The sequence below is a fragment of the Nannobrachium achirus genome, assembly GCF_963921795.1.
Source record: "Nannobrachium achirus genome assembly, chromosome: 19".
Lineage (NCBI taxonomy): Eukaryota > Metazoa > Chordata > Actinopteri > Myctophiformes > Myctophidae > Nannobrachium > Nannobrachium achirus.
In genome coordinates, this window is record NC_137826.1 from 48583721 (window position 1) to 48606333 (window position 22613).

At 44.5% G+C, this 22613-nt stretch overlaps 2 protein-coding genes across 2 annotated transcripts in view; both read left to right on the forward strand.

The window, feature by feature from the left end:
• Window positions 1-22613, forward strand: part of st6gal1 (ST6 beta-galactosamide alpha-2,6-sialyltranferase 1) — a gene marked incomplete at both ends in the record, with an annotated part of 31513 nt that overhangs the window by 6050 nt on the left and 2850 nt on the right. The window contains 4 exons of the mRNA XM_080749523.1: window positions 1152-1377; window positions 2149-2291; window positions 3201-3459; window positions 18133-18230. Of these exons, the coding sequence (XP_080605649.1) occupies window positions 1152-1377; window positions 2149-2291; window positions 3201-3459; window positions 18133-18230 (726 nt within the window). The remainder of the gene's footprint in view (window positions 1-1151; window positions 1378-2148; window positions 2292-3200; window positions 3460-18132; window positions 18231-22613) is intronic.
• Window positions 13348-14349, forward strand: LOC308304085 (uncharacterized protein; the record flags this gene model as incomplete). The annotated part of the gene is made up of 1 exon (XM_080748644.1): window positions 13348-14349. One exon carries the CDS (start codon window positions 13348-13350, stop codon window positions 14347-14349), a length of 1002 nt encoding a protein of 333 aa, XP_080604770.1.

Genomic DNA, 22613 nt, shown 5'->3' on the forward strand with positions numbered 1-22613 from the left:
TATGATATTTTCTGAATAGATCATGCACAGCATACACAGTGGTCATCTATTGTGATATAGTAGTGCTTGCAGCCATGCTGGGGGCTGGTCAGAATTAGTGGCCAATGGTCTTTTCTACCTCCTCCCCTCCTTATGCTCCTCCTGTCATTTTCTTCTTTTTGTAGTTTTTAATTTTAATCTTTCTCCAAAAATGTTTTATGTTTTACAGTGTGCTCAATCCAACGTCCCGTTTTTGCAGTGGTCAGAACATGAAGGCACAACGTCATTTTTTACAGTGTACTCAATAGCGTCGGCTGCTTGCGCTTAATTGCCGAGCTGCTGCAGAAGCACTTCTACAGTTTGGATCAACGGATTGACACACTTTTCTTTCTTGAAATGATACCATCTCGAGCAACCGCAGGGATACGTGGGAGAATGTGGTGTTGAGCTTGCTGAAAATACAGCACACAAAGAAGAATCATCACAAGCCTATGATCACAAGCCCCTCCTACAGCATACCCTGCTATAACAGCAAATATAACATAAATTGGACCATATTTTCACAAAACGCATGATGATGCATCATGGTGATTGACTCAAGGCTTTAAACTAGCGACAGGAAATATAATGTATTCATGACAATGTTTATTAAGGTAAGAAAATCAAATGTAAAAGTTCAGGGGAAATGGATGGAATCCTATGGAGAACATGTTGCTTCTGGTGACAGAACAGAGCAACTAGCAGACAATCATAGGAACTTTCCGTATCTGCTTCATTTTAAATCGGGACGACTGCACCCCTGGGACACTTACATAACCTCAGACTATGTTTGCATGTATGTCTGTCTGGGGCTGTTAAGTATGACATCATTTTGTAGGCAGAGGAGAATTTCTGCCCCCAGTTTCCGTGAATCTTTTTACTATTTTTACTATTTACACATTTTTCTTCTCTTTGTTGTTGAAAGGAAAGTGTTAGAATTATACTTTAGTCGTTATTTTTGTCTCGGATTTGTTGAAATAGCGAGGGACAGAAAATGCTCTGGGGGGCGGGGGCAGAGTTCTCCTCTGCCTACAAAATGATGTCACGGCTTAAAAGCCCCATACTCTGTCTGTCTGTATCTACTTGTCTGTCTGTCTGTCAGCCAGTCTGACGTTTCCCCTTTCCACCACCAGGTCCTGAGGGGCGGGGCCAAGCCCATGCTCGTGGACCCGCAGAAGCTTCCGGGCGTCGTCCCCGGCAACCCCCACCGGCCAATCCCGGTGCTCTCCTCTCCAAACCACACCCACCAGGAGGCCAAGGAGCCGCCTCACCGGCCGCGAGACTCCGCCCCCTCCAAAGGCTTTCTGGGATGGCTGCTGCCGCGCCCCTTCACCCGCGCCCTGGAGACCCTGTTTGGTGGTAGGCAAGGGCATCTGGAATTAGAACTGCAGAACGCGGGGGCGGGGCGCCCGCTGACCTGGTGGTCAAGGCGCATACCACATACTGGGCTATGATGCCTGCTGGCGTCGCCGGTTCGATTCCCGATCCAGACGACCTTTGCCACATGTCATTCCCCATCTCTCTCCCCATTTCCTGTCAGTCTACTGTCCTATCAATAAAGGCATAAAAAGCCCAAAAACAAATCTTTAAAAATAAAAATAAAAAGAACTGCAGAACGCGCCATGAGGTGCTCTAACCACTGGCGATGTCAGTGACATCACCACTGGCATCACTAGGAATGCTGGTCCCTCATTGGCTGTTAATGATGACGTTCCCAGAAATGCTGGTCCCTGATGATTGGGCTTCGGGCTTAAACACACACGGCTACCTACCTATGCAGATGAACGCAGTACTTGTGCGCTCTGCTGGCGCAAGTAATATGTGTTTTTGCTATGGTCCAGTGGTTCTAAACCTTTTCAGGCCGCGACCCCCAAAATAATCATATTTTTAACTGGGGACCCGCCCACAATGACGAGCACTAAGAGTTGAGGCATTACATTTTGTATAACACGGTTCTATTGTGAAAATAACAGATCTACATGCTCACAACGCCTCACGTTGTGAGGCGTTGTGAGCATGTAGATCGGCTATTTTCACAATTTCTGCCTCTAATATTTTACAATTTGGCCAATGTTTAATTTGTCATTTTAGAGGTATTAAAAAGTCCTTAAATTGTCACTTTATTGACAGGCCGTCGCCGTGGGGAGCTGACCGGGGCTGTGGGCGAGGCAGAGTTCTTTGGACCTCACGGCACCCTGGGAGAGGTCTGGAACGAAGACATGTCCTCTAGCATGCTGGGACATAGACTACGGAAAGTAGTCCAGAACTACCAGGTACTTGTCTGTCTGTCTGTCTGTCTGTCTGTCTGTCTGTCTGTCTGTCTGTCTGTCTGTCTGCCTGCCTGCCTGCCTGCCTGCCTGCCTGCCTGCCTGACTGACTGACTGACTGACTGACTGACTGGCTGACTGACTGACTGACTGACTGACTGCTGTCTGTCTGTCTGTCTGTCTGTCTGTCTGTCTGTCTGTCTGTCTGTCTGTCTGTCTGTCTGTCTCTCTGTCTGTCTCTCTGTCTGTCTGTCTGTCTGTCTGTCTGTCTGTCTGTCTGTCTGTCTGTCTGTCTGTCTGACTGACTGATCTTTTGGCTTCCCACCACCCGTCCAAAGCCCTCCAATGAGACATGTTGGCCCCTTTTCTACCAAAAGAACGTTGGTTCTAGAACCAGTGCCGTTCAAGATTCTTGGAACCATGATGCTTTCTAGTGAACGGGCAGCTATTTCAGGTTCAGTTGGTGGCGCCAATCTACCTAAACACCAAATATTGAAAAGAGCATACCCACAAGTGTAACTTCTCCCCGTGTCTCCTAGGGTAGGTACCCTCACAAAAAACATGCAGTAATCCTGGTCTCTATAATGGAATAACGTGTTCCCTCCACGCGCTTCGTCCAGCCGGGGAATCTCCCCCCTGTCAGGTGAAAAGAAGCGGCTTGGACTCCTCATGCATTGAAGGAAGCATGAGGTCAATCCGTTAGCTCTCCCCAGGTGGGCAGAGGGAGTGTAGCGCCCAGGATTACGTTAGATAATTGAACGGGTGAAAAAATGGGTTACAAAAATCTTGGGTTAAAAAAGAAAAAAAAGGCTATTTGACGGACCGTTTAGATTACCTGTGAGCATTCCTGCTGTTGGCATTGTTTATGATTACATATCGCATCAGCAGTGTCTTACGTAATGTCCTTTCTTCCAGTCCATGAACAAGTACGGCGTGGAGTTCTCGGGTCCGCTGGCCAAGGGGCCGAAGGCCAGCGGCCCCGAGCTGCTGTGTCAGCTGAAGGCGAAGGTGGAGGTCGCGACCTTGACCCCCGACCTGCCGCCCTTCTCCTCGCTGCCGTGGGCGGGCCAGCTGCTGCCGCGGCCAATCACGGCCGACCTGGGCCCGTTCAACAGCTGCGCGGTGGTCTCCTCGGCCGGCTCCCTGCGCTACTCTGGACTGGGCAAGGAGATCGGTACGTGACCCGGTCAGAGGGATATTTCATGTTTGGGTGATTTTATCCAGTGGTTCTCAACATGTGGTCGTGACCTACAGGGGTCCAGAAATTATTTTGGGGGGTCCCCAGATGATTAACCTAATGTGCAACATTGTTTTCTCACTCAACAGTAAACAAACCAGCATAAATTTTAAGTGTATAGAGGGTAACTGCACATTTCTAAAGTGACAATTAACGACTTTTTAATACCTCTAAAGCCGTTATCAGAGTCTGCGCTGAAGAGCCCATCACCACGAATTTTAGGTGATAAGCTATCCACCTAAAGTGAGAAAACAAGTGGAGGCCATCATAGTCAGTCACGGTGAAGTCCTATCACTGTGACTGACTGGTCTAGATCGACCAATCAGTGATGGGCCAAAATGTCTGATAGTAAAAACAGAGAGATGTGTCGGGGTTTGCGGTCGATAGCTCTTCACCGCGAGTAATGACGTAATGTTGTAGTTTTATGACTTAAAAAGACTACACCGCGGTGGATAGCTTATCACCGCGATGCCTACTATGATAGGGGCTTTACATGACAAATTAAACATTGGCCAAACTGTCAAATATTAGAGGCAGAAATTGTAAAATATGATTATTTGGGGGGTCGCGGCCTGAAAAGGTTGAGAACCACTGATTTTATCGTTGAGTTTTTTAAGTTGCTTGATTTAATATTTAGATCATTATTAGGGCCCGAGCACACACAGTGTGAGGACCCTATTGTATTTGCAAAGATTATTATTCTTCCGCCGAATGAATCGTGTTTTTGAGCCGCAAAACGTACTCCAAAAGTTGCGCAACTTTGCACACACATCACAAGTGGCGAAAAATTTCGTATTTAAAAAAAAAAAAAAGGGGGCGTGGCATAATGGCTCAATAGCGCCCCCTACAAAACTTCGTGCCTCAAGCCCCACCATACGGTTTCACCCACAAGTACGAAAATCGGTACACATCTGTATCGTGTCCAGACTCACAAAAAAGTCTCTCGGCGCCACGTCCGAAACCAAACAGGTAGTCAGCCATTTTGACTAATTAGTGGCGTTTTGGTGTATTTTTGACCGTTTTCACTTGTCACACTTTAACGAACTCCTCCTAGGGGGTTAATCGGATCAACTTCAAGTTCGCTCGGCATACTCAAGACACCTTAACGATAAAAAGTTATCAAAATCGTGAGTTTTCGTAAAACGGCGTGCCCGTGGCGAAGCATCAAACTTCCTTCACCAAACAGGAAGTAAACCCTCTTCTGATTGGTCCATACTTGATTGTTCCTTTTTTTGGCTGTTACTCATCAACCGTTTATCGTACAGAGTTGTGACTGGTATCATATGACTTGACTAAGTGTCCTTCACCTTAATTGGTTTAACTAAGCCCCGCCCCCTCTTCTGATTGGCCGAAACTTGATTGTTCCTTTTTTGGCTGTTACTCATCAACCGTTTATCGTACAGAGTTGTGGCTGGTATCATATGACTTGATTAAGAGTCCTTAACCTTAATTGACGCTTCCTTCGCCAAACAGGAAGTGCCCTTCACCAAACAGGAAGTGCCTCTATAACTTATGAACCGTTTGTTGTACAGACTCGCGGCTGGTGTCATAACTTTTTTTTCTCAACATTTTTTTTCCTCAAAATATTTTTTTTCTCAAAATTCTTTTTTTTCTCAATTTTTTTTTTTCTCAAAAATTCTTTTTTCTCAAATTTTTTTTTTCTCAAATTTTTTTTTTCTCAAAAAATTTTTTTTCTCAACTTTTTTTTTCTCAAATTTTTTTTTTCTCCAAATTTTTTTTCTCAAATTTTTTTTTCTCAAATTTTTTTTGCTCAATTTTTTTTTTCTCAATTTTTTTGTCTTAAAATTTTTTTTTTCTCAAAAAATTTTTTTTCTCAAAAAAATGTTTTTGAGAAAAACTTTAAACTATCGTTAGAGTGCGACCCGTGCGCCAAAACGCCACTAATTAGTCAAAATGGCTGACTTCCTGTTTGGTTTCTGATTGGCTGCTGGCCTTGTGACGTGGGTAGAGCTGCGAGGGCCCGGTCATCGCTGCTTGCAGCTTTAATTTGATATTCATTCAGACATCTAACTTCAAACTGCATGTTAGATTCATCGAAAACACCCATCCTTGGTTCTGTTGACTCATACTGCCCTCCTAAAACCTGAGGGGGCAGTGATTTTTTTTATTTTTTCATTCGTTTTTAACAAAAATAAACACAACCCCCTCATGCATTACAAGGACAATATCAGTCACAAGAACAGAGGACGAGCGTATGAGTGATGAATCTATCGTGATTCAAATGGAGTCTGGAGTTACAATGGGTTTGTATAGGGGGGTAAGGGCATTCACGAAAATAGTGATTTTTTTAAATTCGAATTATTCGACCTCAAAGTATTCGAATAGTCGAATATTTGACAGGACTGGCCAAACTGTCAAATATTGAATAAGCAAGAGGCGAACATTGTGAAAATAGCCGATCTACATGCTCACAACGCCTCGCAACGCGAGGCGTTGTGAGCGTGTAGTCGACTTAGTCAATTTAGTCGACTAAAAGTAGACTAAATCTAAAACGTTTCAGGAGACTAAATTATAACTAAAACTAAAAGAGATTTTATTCGAAAGACTATGACTGAAACTAAATCAAAACTTGCTGTCAAAACAACACTGGTTGGTTCCCACAGCACCAGTTTACTGGCTGGCAGCTCCTGGTGTCTTTAGCAGTGTCCTGCTAGCCTCATTCTCCTGGTGTCTTTAGCAGTGTCCTGCAGCCTGCTAGTCTCATTCTCCTGGTGTCTTTAGCAGTGTCCTGCTAGTCTCATTCTCCTGGTGTCTTTGGCAGTGTCCTGCTAGCCTCATTCTCCTGGTGTCTTTGGCAGTGTCCTGCTAGTCTCATTCTCCTGGTGTCTTTAGCAGTGTCCTGCTAGTCTCATTCTCCTGGTGTCTTTGGCAGTGTCCTGCTAGTCTCATTCTCCTGGTGTCTTTGGCAGTGTCCTGCTAGTCTCATTCTCCTGGTGTCTTTGGCAGTGTCCTGCTAGTCTCATTCTCCTGGTGTCTTTGGCAGTGTCCTGCTAGCCTCATTCTCCTGGTGTCTTTAGCAGTGTCCTGCTATAGTCTCATTCTCCTGGTGTCTTTAGCAGTGTCCTGCTAGTCTCATTCTCCTGGTGTCTTTGGCAGTGTCCTGCTAGTCTCATTCTCCTGGTGTCTTCTGTCTTTAGCAGTGTCCTGCTAGTCTCATTCTCCTGGTGTCTTTAGCAGTGTCCTGCTAGTCTCATTCTCCTGGTGTCTTTAGCAGTGTCCTGCTAGTCTCATTCTCCTGGCTGCTATTTTATCACTCATCCTTAATATTCCAACATACAGATTGTTGTTGGTAACATTTGTACTCTTGCTGATGTTGAGCACAACACGTAACATTCTGGTGTAGCACCCGTCTAGAGACTTCTGCAGAGTTGGCTTCAGGGTCCAGCATTCACTGCCATAGAGGAGAACAGATTCTACTGTCGCATAGAGTTTGGTTTGTCTGGGGAGGTTGGAGTTCCATACACTGGCCATGCCATGCCTGCTCTAGTATGATAGTATGAAAACACAATAAGTTAGACTATGATATTGATTGATGTATTTATTGATCATAGAGTAAAACACGTGTCACAGGTAATCTGAGCCACCAGTGTTGATTTTTACAGCAAATTCTCATTTAGTTTCAGTCATATAAAACTACGTTCTAATTTAGTTTTAGTTTTAGTCATATAAAACTACATTCTCATGTAGTTTTAGTCATATAAAACAACATTCTAATGTAGTTTTAGTCATAGTCTTTTGAATACGACTAAATCTGCAGTTGATTTCGTCGACCAAATATAGTGTTTTCGCCGTGCCCTGATGGCGTTGAAATGTCAGATTTGTACTCAGCTGTGGGCTGAAATAGCAGATCTACAAGCCCGTAGGCCTTAAAATTGTACAGGGGCCATAGCTTGGTGTTGCAACCACCTTTCTTTCCTGGCAAAATCGGGATATTCCGAGGTCCTGTTGTTTGGCTACGTACCCTTCTTTCAGAGCGGTTTTAAAGGAGGGCTGGGTTTTACGCTCCTTTAAGGCAGTGTTTCTCATCCTTTTTTCTGCATGGGCACACTTTTCATGTCCCAAGAATCCATGGGCACACCAACATAATACGAGGGTGTAAATATCGTCACTGTCGGGGAGAAACCTTGAATCTCCAATTTTCAAATGTGTACGTTTCTTCACAAAGTAAAGCCCTGCTTCATCATACAAGGCTGTCGCACAACAGTAGTGAAAACAGCAGATCTACAAGCACACAACGCCTTGCAGCGCGAGGCGTTGTGTGCTTGTAGATCGGCTGTTTTCACTAGTTAAATCATTTTTAAAATGATAAATACTGGCTTCCAAGCAGTTTCAAGGGGCACACTTGACCCTTCTCAGGGGCACACCAAAGGTCCCCAGGCACAGTGGTTGAGAAACACTGGTTTAAGGAGCCGTGGCTCAGGTGTAGCACAGCCTCTGAGGCCAGGGTTCGATTCCCGCCCCCCCCCCCCCCCGGTGGTGGTGGAGAGAGAGAGAGAGAGAGAGAGAGAGAGAGGGGGCAAAGACAGAGCCCTGGGGGACCCCAGGAAATGGGATTTAATTGTGCGCACACACACGCACGCAAGGGAGGGGAGGAGTCTCTTACAGCAGGGGTGGGATCCCAAACTTTTTTGTCTCAGGTCACCCCATAAATATAGTTTTAATCCCCCCTACATTATAATTTTCACTCCCAGCACCTTATATTTATAGCATATCGTCGTTATCGGGTGGAAACCTTGTATGTCCAAAACCGTTCGTTTTGTATTTATCATCTATAAAATGTACTAAACTAGTGAAAACAGCAGATCTACAAGCACACAACGCCTCGCATCGCGAGGCGTTGTGTGCTTGTAGATTGGCTGTTTTCACTAGTTTTGTGCAACAGTCTTGTATGATGAAGCAGGGCTTTGCTTTACCAAAAGACGTACACATTTGTAACTTGGAGATACAAGGTTTCTGCCCGACAGTGACGATATTTTAGTGATTATGTTGCGAGGAAAACGTTGAGATAACAGCCATTTTGATTAGAACTGACTGAAAATAACTTTTTACTTCAAGTTTAAAATGATACTAAATATTTTTTCAAGTGTCCAAATAAATTCCAAATATTATCAAATGATCTCGCGGCACTCCAGGACTGCCGTCACGGCACCCCAGGGTGCCCCGTCACCCACTTTGAAAACCCCTGTCTTACGGTAATAGCTGGCAGGGGTGCCGCACCAAATTCTGGGCCCTGGGTACAAGCATTCACTGTGGGTCCCCCATCTTGAAGTGTACTTAAAGTAGGACTGTCATCTAAAGGGGTACTGTCACTTTAAAAAAGTAATCTTAAAATATTAGTTAATATGTTTATGATGTCATTGTGAGAATGCTCACAATGACATGGGGTGCCGTGACAGTGGTAATATTTGGAATTTATTTGGACACTTGAAGAAATATTTAGGATCATTTTAAACTTGAAATAAAAAGTTATTTTCAGTCAGTTCTTATAATTGAGAATGCTCAATTATAAGTCAATCAAATTAATTGACTGTACTTGGACTACTTACTGTACTGGTCAGCTGTTGTTGGGGGGCGAGGGGCAGATTACACTGTGACATGAGTTTCAGACCATTTTCAGAGAGACCACGTGACCTACTGTATCATATTATTCGAATTTTGGGGCATGTCAGCGGGCCTTTAACAATAGGTAGACTTGGAGGCCAATCTATGATATCAGTGCCATGACATCATATTGATGACATCAGGATCTCCATATATGGATGTTATTCACATTATTCCTGGCCCTCTCTATGGAGGCTGCCATTTTCTTTTACAGAGAAGCCCAATAAGCAACTATACTATTTTTAAAAGACACTAATTGCTTATTATAAGCAGACATGACAACACAGGTATATACAGAGCCCAGAGCCCAGAACGCCAACTACTGACACTTTAATGCAAGGACAACAGGAAACCAAATGATGTTTTTCAGGCCAGCTTTTTCAGCCTCCGCCTCTTTCAGGATATGAACAGGAAGCCGGGGGCGGGGCCAGGAATAACGTAAACAGATATCCCATATATTTTTCGGATAAGACGGACAGATGCACGGTTACCGTGCATCTGTCCGTCTTATCCGAAAAATAAGACGGACACCAAGAAAATGGCAGCCTCCATAGAGAGGGCCAGGAATAACGTGAATAACATCCATATATGGAGAAAAGTTAGTTGGATGAGCAGCTCTCCAGATCTATTTACTGTGCCACAGTAAATAGATCTGGAGAGCTGCTCATCCAACTAACTTCCCACCTGGCAGAGTCTGAAGGCAGTCGCCTCTTTCTGGGAAACTTCTACCACTCGTTGTGGTCACATGTTCAGATACTGGATTCTGATTGGCTTAAACAGTGGTAAATCAGTCAACAACCTTGAGGTGGCTCATGGACCCCGCCCACTGTTGTGTTGCAGTTGATTGTACTAACTAAATAACGAAATAACCTTGCAAGTTACAACTGTGTTTTCTTTCATTTATATGGTAGAAGTGGTAGAAAAGCAATTTACCATTCGAGGGTCGTGGGTTGTTGGCTGATTTACCACTGTTCCAGGGTTGTGGCACAACCCACTCCCTCTCATGGTAAATGGCTTACTTCGACTTCATATACTGAACATGGATCTGTCCCATTTCCCATATTCCCTCCTGATTGGCTACGATTGCCTTCTAAAGTTTGTGTATGCAACGTGGCGATTGGTTATCTCCCGATTAGGGAGTCTTACGGGTAAAATAATACTTTTTGTTTCATACAGTATTACAATAACCTTTTTGAAGCGGTGAAAGCCGCTTCCAATGAGTGGCTTTGTCCCACGCCCATATATGGTCATTTCAGTCCAGAATGAACAGGTTTCTTCAAAAACAAAATGTGTGTTTCATGTTCATATGGTAATTTCAGTCCAGAATGAACAGGCATTCATTCTCAAAAACAAAATGTCTGTCACCTCATGTCCATATATGGTCATTTCAGTCCAGAATGAACAGGTTTTATCTGTCCCGTACGTCCAGAATATCAGTCCAGAATGAATAGGCTTTTTCAAAAAACAAAATGTGTCCCATGTCCATATATGGCCATTTCAGTTCAGAATGAACAGGTTTTATCTGTCCCTTACGTCCAGGCCTATCCAGTCCAAAATAAAGAATTGAACATTGGTCAAGCTTCACATGACAATTTGGCTCTCCAGACAATTCTATACTAAGATTCACCGCTTCACTTCAAACCGAGGTTTGATTTTTTTCCTTAATATTTACTTGTGTTCTGCTTTTTAAACCTGTTGTATCCCTATTGATCTTTTTTTCTTGTGATACTCTTTGTAAAATGTCTTTGTTTTTGTAATCAACTGTAATCTTTTTTCTTAATGGATCTTCGCGAAATATTAAAAGGTACCTAGAGTGCCGATCCCGCGATGTCGCGGGCTATATACTGTATACACAGTAAAGCTGGCAAGGGCTACGTACCGTCCGTTGGAAAGTGCTGGCACGGGTGGACTCGCCGATTCATCATCATCGCGCATCCACGTGCACACAATAGTGATCCCTTAACATGGAAGCCAACGGTCTTTCTCATCTTTGATGTCCATTTTCTCCAAAAAACACTTTTGATGCCAAGGATGGCATTGGATTCTCGCTAAAATAGCAAAAGTATAAAGGGATCCATCTTCCACCCCTGTTTACATTTCGACCAGACCTACTTCCAGATGAATCGTAAAGATCGTCAAGTAGGAATTGTGAGCTCGATCTACTTCCGGCCTTCAAAATAAGAGACTGGCCGCGGACGGAGCAGTTGGCCGGCACGCTGGACATTTAACACTTTCATGTCTGGAGCAGCAAATGGGTTAAGGTGTCAGCTAATGGGGATGCGTTTAAATAAGCAAATAAACGTCCGTATTGGAGCAGTTAGCACTGCTAAAAAAAAAAGTAATTTCTTTGCCTGTAAGCCAGAGATGGCCTCTAAGCCTCAGACACAACGGTGTTCAGCTGTGCATTCTGGCTGATGGCAGCAGTGGTGGCGGCTGTTGGCAGCTCGGAAGGAGAACGGGGTCCGTTTGGCACCCGGTTTCGCCAAACGTACACGGACAAAAGTGACAAAACGATAGCGGCCGCTGCCAACAGGGCCGCTGCCAACAGGACCACCGGCACCGCTATGGTCAGCGGTCTGGCCGGGTGCAACAGGACGGTCCTGGCGTCCTCTCCCAGAGAGTTACGCACCTTGCAGGTCACCGGTCTGTTCCATGTCCATGTCCACCACGGCGGGGCCACTACCCAGGCCTTCTCGGTGGCCTTGCCGTGCTTCTTGTCGTAGGTCGATGACGTCGTCAATGCTCCGTCGACGCTCCACTCGAAGTGGGGTTTGGGCACCGCCAGAGCCTCACAGAGCAGCTGGGACACTCCGTCCCGGGGGTTGGTCGGGTCGTCGTCGGCGTGGGTCAGACGGGTGATCACCGGTGAGCCTTCCACCACCAGGTTAAAGCCCCGCTGGAGTACAGACCAGCCCGCGCTGGCCTGGCACTCGTACCTGCCCGCGTCGGAGTAGCGCAGCTTCCGCAGCGCGGGCACGGGAGACGGGATGGTCCGCCCGTCCTTGGTCCAGGACACTACTGGTTCCAGCTCTCCGTGGCATTTTGGGTTCACCTTCACAACCACGTCCACAGGCAGGTCCCTGCCAACCCTCATATAACACACTCCTGCAACTCCCGGACGGGTGCTGCAGGAGTACGTGAATGACATATTCAAGCACCATAAGACCTGGTTCTTCACCTCCTGGATGGTCTCTGTCTCCATGCTGCTCTGGTCTGGAGGGGGCAGAGAGGCTGCCATGCTGCTCTGGTCTGGAGGGGGCAGAGAGGCTGCCACCCTGCTCTGGTCTGGAGGAGGCAGAGAGGCTGCCACCCTGCTCTGGTCAGGAGGAGGCAGTAGGCAGGCTGCCACGCCGAAGAGAACCAACAGGAGAGCGGCAGAGGAACGCATCATCCTGTCCTTTGATGTAAGAGTCTGTTCTGGTCTCCTCCAGATCTCGTCTCTCTGTGAAGTTCAAAAGACGTTGACGAGTGACTCTGCCGTATAAGTAGATTTGGAGGACAATCTGTGGCAGCAGTGCCATGACATCATGTTGATGACATCAGGATCCATATATGGATGTTAAAGGGACACAGACAGACGGACAGAGTTATACAGATATCCCGATATATTCTTCTTATGGTCATGAAGTGGCCACACAAAGACAGACGTACAGATGTACTGTACTGTACAGTGTACAGATGTGGACAACAGCTCGTCCAACCATCTTCCCATCCTGGCCAGTTTGAAGTCAATCTGTCAGATGGTTGTGCGGAGACGAGGCGGCGTGTGGACAGATACCTGTTGTTCCTGTTACAGTTTACAGTTAACAGTTTAGGCATTAGCAGACGCTTTGAATCCAAAGCGACTTACAATAAGCAGGTAATACATTGATTGATTGATTGATTGAAGACTTAATTAGAAGTTTGTTTTTTCAGGGCGATTTTAAAGGATGCTAGTGAACCACACTCCTTTAAGGCCTTCGGTAGGGCGTTCCTAAGCAAGATAACATGTCAGTACATCAACAACAATACCCGTTATCAGGCGGGTCTATGACATCATATTGATGACATCGGGGATCTCCTAATACAGGCTATTTCCTCATAGCACGACGTCACCCCAACCGACCCCAAACCCTAAATAAAACCAAGCATCGCCTCACCGGCCAACTAAAACTCGGTCTTTAACCCAGTGGAAGGACGTTTCCTTTTAGCGAGTCGTCGACGATGGTGAAGATTTTCGTGGGGAACCTCTCGCCGGACGCCGATCGGGAGGAGATCGAGGCTCTGTTCACACGGTATGGAGCCGTGACCGAATGCGCCAAGTACCAATACTACGCCTTCGTGCACATGGAGGATGGTGCGGCGGCGGCGCGGGCCATCACCGCGCTCCACCTGAGCGTGCTGCGCGGCCGGCCCGTCACCGTGCAGCGCAGCGTGGCCAGGCTGCACGGCGCCAACGCGGAGCAGCGAAGCCCGGCCATGAAGCTGTGGGGAACCTCTTGCCCGGAGCGCAGCCTGACCACGAAGCTGCACGTCGCCAACGTGGAGAGCGGCTGCGACCGCGAGCTGCGCGCGCTCTTCGAGCGCCACGGCGCCGTCGCGGAGTGTGCCGTCGTCAAGGACTTCGCCTTCGTGCACATGGCCGACGGCGACCAGGCCGCGGACGCCATCGCGGCGCTGGACGGCGCCGAGTTCTGTGGCAAGCGCATCCGCGTTCAGTTGTCCAAGAGCCAAGCGCGGGGAGGTCCCAGGGGAGGCGTTTACCTTCACCCGCACCACCACCACCAGGGGGCAGACCTCTCCTCCTACTCTGCCACGCCTCCGCGACCCGCCGCGTATCCGGAGTGTCTAAACGGCGAGAGGGGGGACGTCTACGGCGCCGCCCTGCAGGCGGATAACTACAAGTACACGACTGGTCCTTACAGCCCAGCCAGCGTCAACCTTCCTCCTCCTTCATCCTCGGGCGTGGCACCGTCGCCGCTGCCCCTCCGCCTGTACGAAAGCCGCGCGCCGCCGCCCACCGCTCCTCCAGCGAGTCGCTGCGGCCGCGACAGAAGCCCCTACGGACAAGCCCCTCCTCCTCTTCCTGCGCCCGCGGCCACTAGCGGCTACTCCTACCAGAACCAGGCTTCCCTCGGGCTGTCATTGCCTCTCGCGGATCTCTTTGCGGAAAGCGTCGCTCCGCTTCCGCTGTCGCAGCCCCGCTACTGGGAACAGCGGAAATAATACGAGGTTTGGAACGGTGGTAATCAAACTTTGTCATGTCAAGGACCCCCAAAATTGACACTTATTACCCCGCCGACCCCCCCTTTGAAAAGATAAGCCATAAGAGAAGGTTTCTACGGCTCTGGCTGTGATTCTCAACCATTTTAATTTCAAGGACCTCCAGTTTGACATGCATTAAGGCTACGGACCCTTAGCCTGGTGGGCCATCCACATACTACGTTCACTCACTCATTCCTTCCACAGGATGAGGTCTGGACTTCCGCAGATAGGCAGCGAGTATGAGAAGTTGGCCCCGATCATTTTCTGATCGGGGCCAATCAGAAAATCAGACAGCATTTCAACTGCTGTCCGCAAAACAAGTGAAAAGCTTCCCCTGATTGGTCCATGTGTAGAAGGTGACGTAGATGCTTGCTGCAGCATTTTCAAAACAACATGGCTGCCCTCGATGCAACAAGTGTAACAGTTAAGGCTGAAACAATAAAACAAGCATTAAGTGCAGTTATTTCAGAGTTGGAATCAATTACAACAATTAAAAAGGAACAGGAGTATGCGCTAGCGGAGTTCATCGACCGAAAAGACATCTTTGTTTGCCGTTCTTCCGACTGGCTGCACTTTGATGACAGATGTTTTGCTACTTTGATTGGTTTGAGGAGTCTGTCTGTCAAGGCAAGTACTCCCGCCCACTTTTCAAGCTGCCTATCGGCAGAAGGCCAGACCTCATACTGGGGAAGGAATGAGTGAGTGAACGCACTATGTGGGATGGCCCGCCAGGCTAACAGATTTAATGGCATTCCTATCATTCTCTGGGACCCCGATTTATATTGTAAATTATACGATGCATTCGTCTCTGAACTGGAAAGTGATTTCAGTTCTCAAATCGTCGCGACCCGTCCTTCAAAATAAGAGTAAAAAAAACGTGGAACATGGAAAACAAAAATATTTTTTACTATATGGTTGCACTGTAAAAAAGGACTCTTTTGCCAAGTAGTATTAAAACAAACTTGTAGATCTGCTGTTTTCACTACTGTTGTGCGACAGCCTTGTATGATGAAGCAGGGCTTTACTTTGTGAAGAAACGTACACATTTGAAACTTGGTGATACGAGGTTTCTTCCCGACAGTGACGATATTTACACCCCCGTATTATGTTGGTGTGCCACTGCCCATGGATTCTTGGGAAATGAAAAGTGTACCCATGCAGAAAAAATTATAATAATATTTTAGTTAACATTAAATAAACATTTCTCTAATTGGAATCCACTCATTCCAGTTAAATAAAATATAACCAGTAAGACTCCCTAAATCAAACTTTAGAAGGCAATGGTAGCCAATCAGGAGGGAATATGGGAAATGGGACAGATCCATGTTGATAACATGACTTTAGAGATACTGTGTATCGCCTTGCGTGATGTTAGTGCAAAATCTGTAGGAGCAGTGTCCAAAAATGGGTTTAAAAAAAATCTGCCTGATGGTGGCACTAGAATTTTATCGAGTAGTTTTTAATACTGAAATCATTCTGAGAATATTGTTTGAATCCAACTCAATTTTATTAAGTCATTTTTATAGAGCTGTTGACTCCACCCCTTTCCCTTGATTGGTCAAATAAGTTGGTCACCTGTTATGCAAAGCTTGCTGGGAAAAGCAATTGTCTAGGTTTCCAGGGACATTTTCTAAGCTTTCGGGAGTAAACAATGCTAAATGTGTCATATCCATGTCTGCCTCGGCAAGCTGACTATTATGTCAGAATTTGATTTGTCAGTATTTGAGCCCAAACCCTAACCCTAACTGCCAGGCTGGTAGCTTAAGGTTGAGCTCCCTCCCCCTGCTGGTCTGAAAGAGAACTCATAGTAACTCTGAGATTACTATGTTAATTGTCTCTAAAATATTCTGATTATAGTATTTTCAACAGTATTTCATACATATTGAACACATGTACACTAATGTTCATATTACTACATTGGGAACAGATCATGTAAGTTAGCATGATCCCAGAAACAAACCATGTCATCCACCAGACCATGCTAATCTTATATTGTTCCAATTTTAGCAACGTTATTCAGTTTGAATCTAGTCATATTAAATGTGTTGAATCAACTTAAACTGTATTAGTACTATTTACAGAGAACTAGGTCAACTAAATATTTTCGATTAGTATGAACTCAATATTTCTGTTTTTGTGTTAATTAATTTGGTTAGTTTCAATTTAAATTACCCATACTAAATGCATTACATCTAATGATATAATATCATTACATTTACTTAATTACAAGCCAATAATATTATACTATAAAAAATATTTATTATAATAAAATTGATTGTAAATAGTTGCCATAATTTTATTAAGTAGATCATGTGTATTGTTGTGTGTGCCAAACAAAACGCACAAAAAAAGAGAATTTGTTTCAGGGCGGCGTCATGCGAGAATGAATGTGAATTTGCCTGTTATGTGTTGAAGAAGAAGAAGACCAGTCACTGGCCACAGCGCCTCAGAGCCAGAGAAATCAACAAGGAAGTGAATTGTTCTCCGTTGATGTTAACGCATAATGGATTTTTTACACCATCACCGCGGAAAATGTGTTTACAATACACGGCCGCGCGACCCCTCATCAGCTTACAGTCATCAGACGAACGAACCGAACGAGCGCCGTATTGGCGGAGAGGTCTTGCGAATTGGGGCGAACGTGAACGTTCAAAGCGTGGGGAGAGTTAATGACTTCCTATGTAGCCAAGCTTTATAAACTATATCTTTTTTAAAGAGAAAACTATAAAAAAACAAAAATAACCGAATATTCGACTTCGGTTAACAACGTCAAATAGAGACTTTGATATTTGAATATTCGAATGTTTGCTGAATGCCCTACAAGGGGGCGTGTCTGAGTTCATTTAATGGAATGCTTATTTTAACTTCAACCAGAGTAAAGGACAATGGGGACTAGCATGTGAGGATCTATCTGTGTCCTCCTCTGCAATGAATACCAGATGTGTAGGAAGGAGGAGTGTGTTGAAATGAAATGGATTTAGTCCACTTCATCCACCAACACTCTACTTGTGCAGGCCTGCAGTTATAAAACCAAGCTAAGAAAGATTCGTGACTCCTGTCTATTTGTCATCAGAACATGACCACTAAGGTTAAGAGTCAAACATCTGAAAATGTTTTGTGCGAGAATAAATGGCCTTGATATTTCAGTCAGTCCACCATTGCTGTCAGTATGGTCAAATAATGTGCAAATAAGTATTGGTTCTTTAATATTCGACAACAGTTGTGCTCATTCAAGGTGTTGTTTTTTTGCACCCCCATAACTGCTCCACCCCGAGCACTTCATCACCATCTAAGTCAGTGGTTCTCAACCTTTTCAGGCCGCGACCCCCAAAATAATCACATTTTAACTGGGACCCACACCCTGACGAGCACTAAGAGTTGAGGCATTACATTTTGCACAACATGGTTCTATTGTGAAAATTGCAGATCTACATGCTCACAACGCCACATAACGCGAGGCTTTGTGAGCATGTAGATCGGCTATTTTCACAATTTCTGCCTCTAATATTTGACAGTTTGGCCGATGTTTAATTTGTCATTTTAGAGGTACCAAAAAGTCCTTAAATTGTCACTTTAGAAATGTGCAGATATCCTCTATAAACTTAAACTTCATGTTGGTTTGTTCACTGTTGAGTGAGAAAAACATGTTGCACATTAAGTTAATCATCTGGGGACGCCCGATTTCCCTGGATCGGTGTGATGTAACAGTAACAGGATGTTTGCTGTGTGACCTCTGACCCCCAGACTCCCACGATGCCGTGCTGCGCTTCAACGGGGCGCCCACCGCAGGCTACGAGAAGGATGTCGGTTCAAAGACCACCATACGACTTATCAACTCCCAGGTAACACACGCACGGACGCACAGACGCATGCACGCGCACACCCACGCGCACACACACACACACACACACACACACACACACACACACACACACACACACACACACACACACACACACACACACACTTTCATCCACGGCACTTTCATCCATGGCTATGTCACAGAGAAATATCCATTTCCATCAGAACTGATTGAAAATAACTTTATACTTAACGTTTAACCACTTCACTGAAAATGGTAGATCTACAGGTTCACATTGTGAGCTTGTAGATCTGCTATTTTTGGTGAAGAGAGTTGGCCGTAGATGGAAAAAGAACTCTTTAAGTACAGTGCAAATCAGGTCTGTTTTACTAAGTGATATTGATGAAGTGAAGGTAATTCCAAATATTCTCAAATTATTCTGCAGCACCTGTGGACTGGTATCACGGCACCTTAGAGCAGGGGTTCCCAAACTTTTTTGTCTCAGGGCACCCCGTAAATATATATTTTTTAAATCCGAGGCACCCCTACATTATAATTTTAAGGACAATGGGGACTAGCATGTGAGGATCTATCTGTGTCCTCCTCTGCAATGAATACCAGATGTGTAGGAAGGAGGTGTGTGTTGAAATGAAATGGATTTAGTCCACTTCATCCACCAACACTCTACTTGTGCAGGCCTGCAGTTATAAAACCAAGCTAAGAAAGATTCGTGACTCCTGTCTATTTGTCATCAGAACATGACCACTAAAGTTAGAGTCAAACATCTGAAAATGTTTTCAGAGGGGGTTTTCACCCCTACATTATAATTTTCACTCCCAGCACATTATATTTATAGCATATCGTCGCTGTCGGGTGGAAACCTTGTATGTCCAAAACCGTTTGTTTTGTATTTATCATCTATAAAATGTACTAAACTACTAGTTTAGTACATATATCATTTTAAAAATGATTTAAACTAGTGAAAACAGCAGATCTACAAGCACACATTTATAGATCGGCTGTTTTCACTAGTTTTGTGCGACAATCTTGTATGATGAAGCAGGGCTTTGCTTTACCAAAAGACATACACATTTGAAACTTGGAGATACAAGGTTTCTGCCCGACAGTGACGATATTTTAGTGATTATGTTGCGAGGAAAACGTTGAGATAATAGCCATTTTGGTTAGAACTGACTGAAAATAACTTTGTACTTCAAGTTTAAAATTATACAAAATATTTTTTCAAGTGTCCAAATAATTTCCAAATATTATCAAATGATCTCGCGGCACCCCTGGACTGCCGTCGCGGCACCCCAGGGTGCCCCGTCACCCACTTTGAAAACCCCTGCTGTAAACAACATGCACGGCAGTCAAGGATTGGTCAATTTCTGCAGGCTACAGTCTTGCTGGCCAGAGATTCCAAGCCCTTTCAAAGCTGTCTTTCATTAAAATACTGTCTAATATTGTCCAATGCTCGCAGGAATTTATAGCTCCCTGACCCACTCATGGACACCACATCCTTAACAGAAGCATCCATTCAAAACGTGCCATAACCAGGGTTGCCATGTCTGCTTATTAAGTGACTTTGGCCTTGTTTTTCTGTAAAGACAAGGCTTGTTTCTGAAGTGTAGTTGCCTTATATGGGCTTCCTTCCTGCAGTAGCGCTTTCGAGGCCGGACGCGACCGGACGCCGTGTGGTCAATATATTCCCACATGAACGGACGCACGGACGGCACCGAACGATGCACGAGCGTGTAAACGCGTGCATACCCCCCCCGCGAGAGCCGCGACAACCCCCCACCCCGCGAATCCGCGATAACTACCGGTACAAGCTATACTTTAATCAGTGGCTACTACTTTGCATAACAGGTTTCTAGTGGTGAATGTGAGCGTCCTAAAGTCCAAGTCCCCCCAATTCATATGGATATAGCCTACTTTAACACAGAGGTTTCCAGCTGTGACTGCATGTGCATGTGTCGATGTGTGTGTGTCCTCATACATGCTCCAATACTGTTGTATTTAGTGTTTGAGATTCGTTTAAGGACAACCTTGTTTCTTTACTGCAGCGCTGTATTTTCTAAATGAATTAAATGATAAATAAAATCTTAAGTAACAACGCACATGTAATTAAGACTAGGAAACTATTCTACTACCCACCATTAGATCTGCTGACATCCTTTCTTTCTAAATAGCCTCTAGAGGCGCATGCACGTGACGTCAATAAATGACCGTCCGCCCTGAAAAGAAAATCCCAAAGCACCACTGTCTTCCTGATGCTGCTTAAATCCTTTTGGGGGTCCTTCACATGAAAAAGTTTGAGAACCACTGACATAGTAGTCTCTCGAGAACAGACTAACTGAGCTCCAGTTAAGTGAAAAGGACCTTTTCTTTGACGATGGCTAGCCAGATTGCTGACATAGAAACAGTTTTTTTCAAAAAACCTTTAAGGATTCAAAAGACACTTATAGAATCGGCACTCGGTGCCGCTCTGCGAGCTTGTAGATCTGCTATTTTTCAATAGTTAAAAAAGCATAAAATAATAATACGCAATCAATCTGTACCCGGTCTAAATGGGTTAAACCAATGGTTCCCAAACATTTTAACACACATTTTTCATGTCAAAGACTATGACTAAAAACTAAATCAAAATGTGCTGTTTTGGGAGTCAATTTGAGCTATACTTCAAATTTGAATTCTGGGGGTGCCCACTGGCCTAGCGGTCCAAGCGCATACCACATAGGCTCTGATGCATAACAACGTGTTGCGGGTTCGAGTCCCGTTCCCAATGACCTTTGCTGCGTGTCACTACCTGTCTCTCTCCCCATTTTCTGTCAGTCTACTGTCCTGTCAATAAAGGCATAAAAGACCCAAAACAAATCAAAAAATTAGGGATGTACCGAATATTCGGCCACCAAAATATTCAGCCGAAATGAATTTTCGGTTTTGGTTCGGTTTGATTTTACGGCTGAATAAATATTACCGTATAGTACCGAATACCAAATACTATAAGAGTCTGGCCAGTCCTGTCAAATATTCGACTATTCGAATACTTTGAGGTTGAATAATTCGAATACTAAAAATCACTATTCGTGAATGCCCTACTGTACACTTATAAAGTATCATGTGTCGTTTGCATCCACAAACGCCATGGTGTGTGAAATATGATCCTGCAACTACAAGTCATATTACATTGCTATCTGTCGAAAACAAAACGCTGTCCAAACAACATTCTGTACATTTGAAACTATATAGCAGGGAAACAATGGCCCTAGATATCTGTCTAAACAACACACTATCTAAATAACATTCTGCAAAATTGAAACTGTGGGAAAACGAACAGTAGCATCTGTCTTGTCTTGTCTTGTCTTGTCTTGTCTTGTCTTGTCTTGTCTTGTCTTGTCTTGTCTTGTCTTGTTATGTTATGGTTTTCTAGGCGATGTAGTATTGTTTACATATTTGGTTTCCTAGTTGATGTAGTATTGTTAACAAGGGCTCTATTTTGATTGTCTTAAGTACCAGCTCTTATGCCTTAAAGGACAACTTTGTTTTTTTACAACAAATAGAAAAAAGAGAAAAGAAAAGATGTTTTCATTTACTGCTTTCTATTGTTTTAGCGATTTCAGTATTTTGATTTCAGTGGTTGGAGGCATGCGTGGTGGCTAAATATGTCTTTTTAGACACAATAAGTTGGCAATGTCTTTGTTTCTATTTACACCAGCCCACATAAGTCACGTCTGCCCATGACAGAATGCGGTGCATCTTGGGAATGGGCTTTTTGTGTCTAAAAATACATATTTGGCCACTTGCATGCCTCCAGCCTTTGGGCATGCATGCAAATCAAAATTGTTAAAATCACTAAAACGATATAAATAAGTAAATGGAAACATTTTAACACTCATCTTTTCTTTTCTCTAATTACTAAAATATGATCCCTTGTTGTCAAAAAACAAAGTTGTCCTTTAACTTTAAGGCTTGTCCATACTGTCTCCGACCACCAAACTTTTCGTCTGAAAGGTCCGGTTCAAATACAAAATGACATCACTTGCATCTTCTAAAAAGCATTACCCCGAATTAGAGTTTGGAAAGCTGCACGTCGGAAAGTCGGAACTCTCTGACGAAAAGTTTGGTGGTCGGAGACAGTATGGACAGGCCTTTAAGTTAAGGCATAAGAGCTGCTACTTGCATTTGGTTTCCTATATTGTTACCTATTTAGCATCGTTTACATTTGTCTCCTAGTTGTGAACTGGGTGATGAAGTTTACTTATGGTTCCATATGTGATTGTTTTGTTTATGTTTGGTTTACTATGTGATGTAGTATTGTTTACGTTTGGTTTCCTATGTGATGTAGTATTGTTTATGTTTGGTTTCACATGTGATGTCACCCTGGCCACAATATGACTTCCGGTTGGTTCTAAAGGAAGTG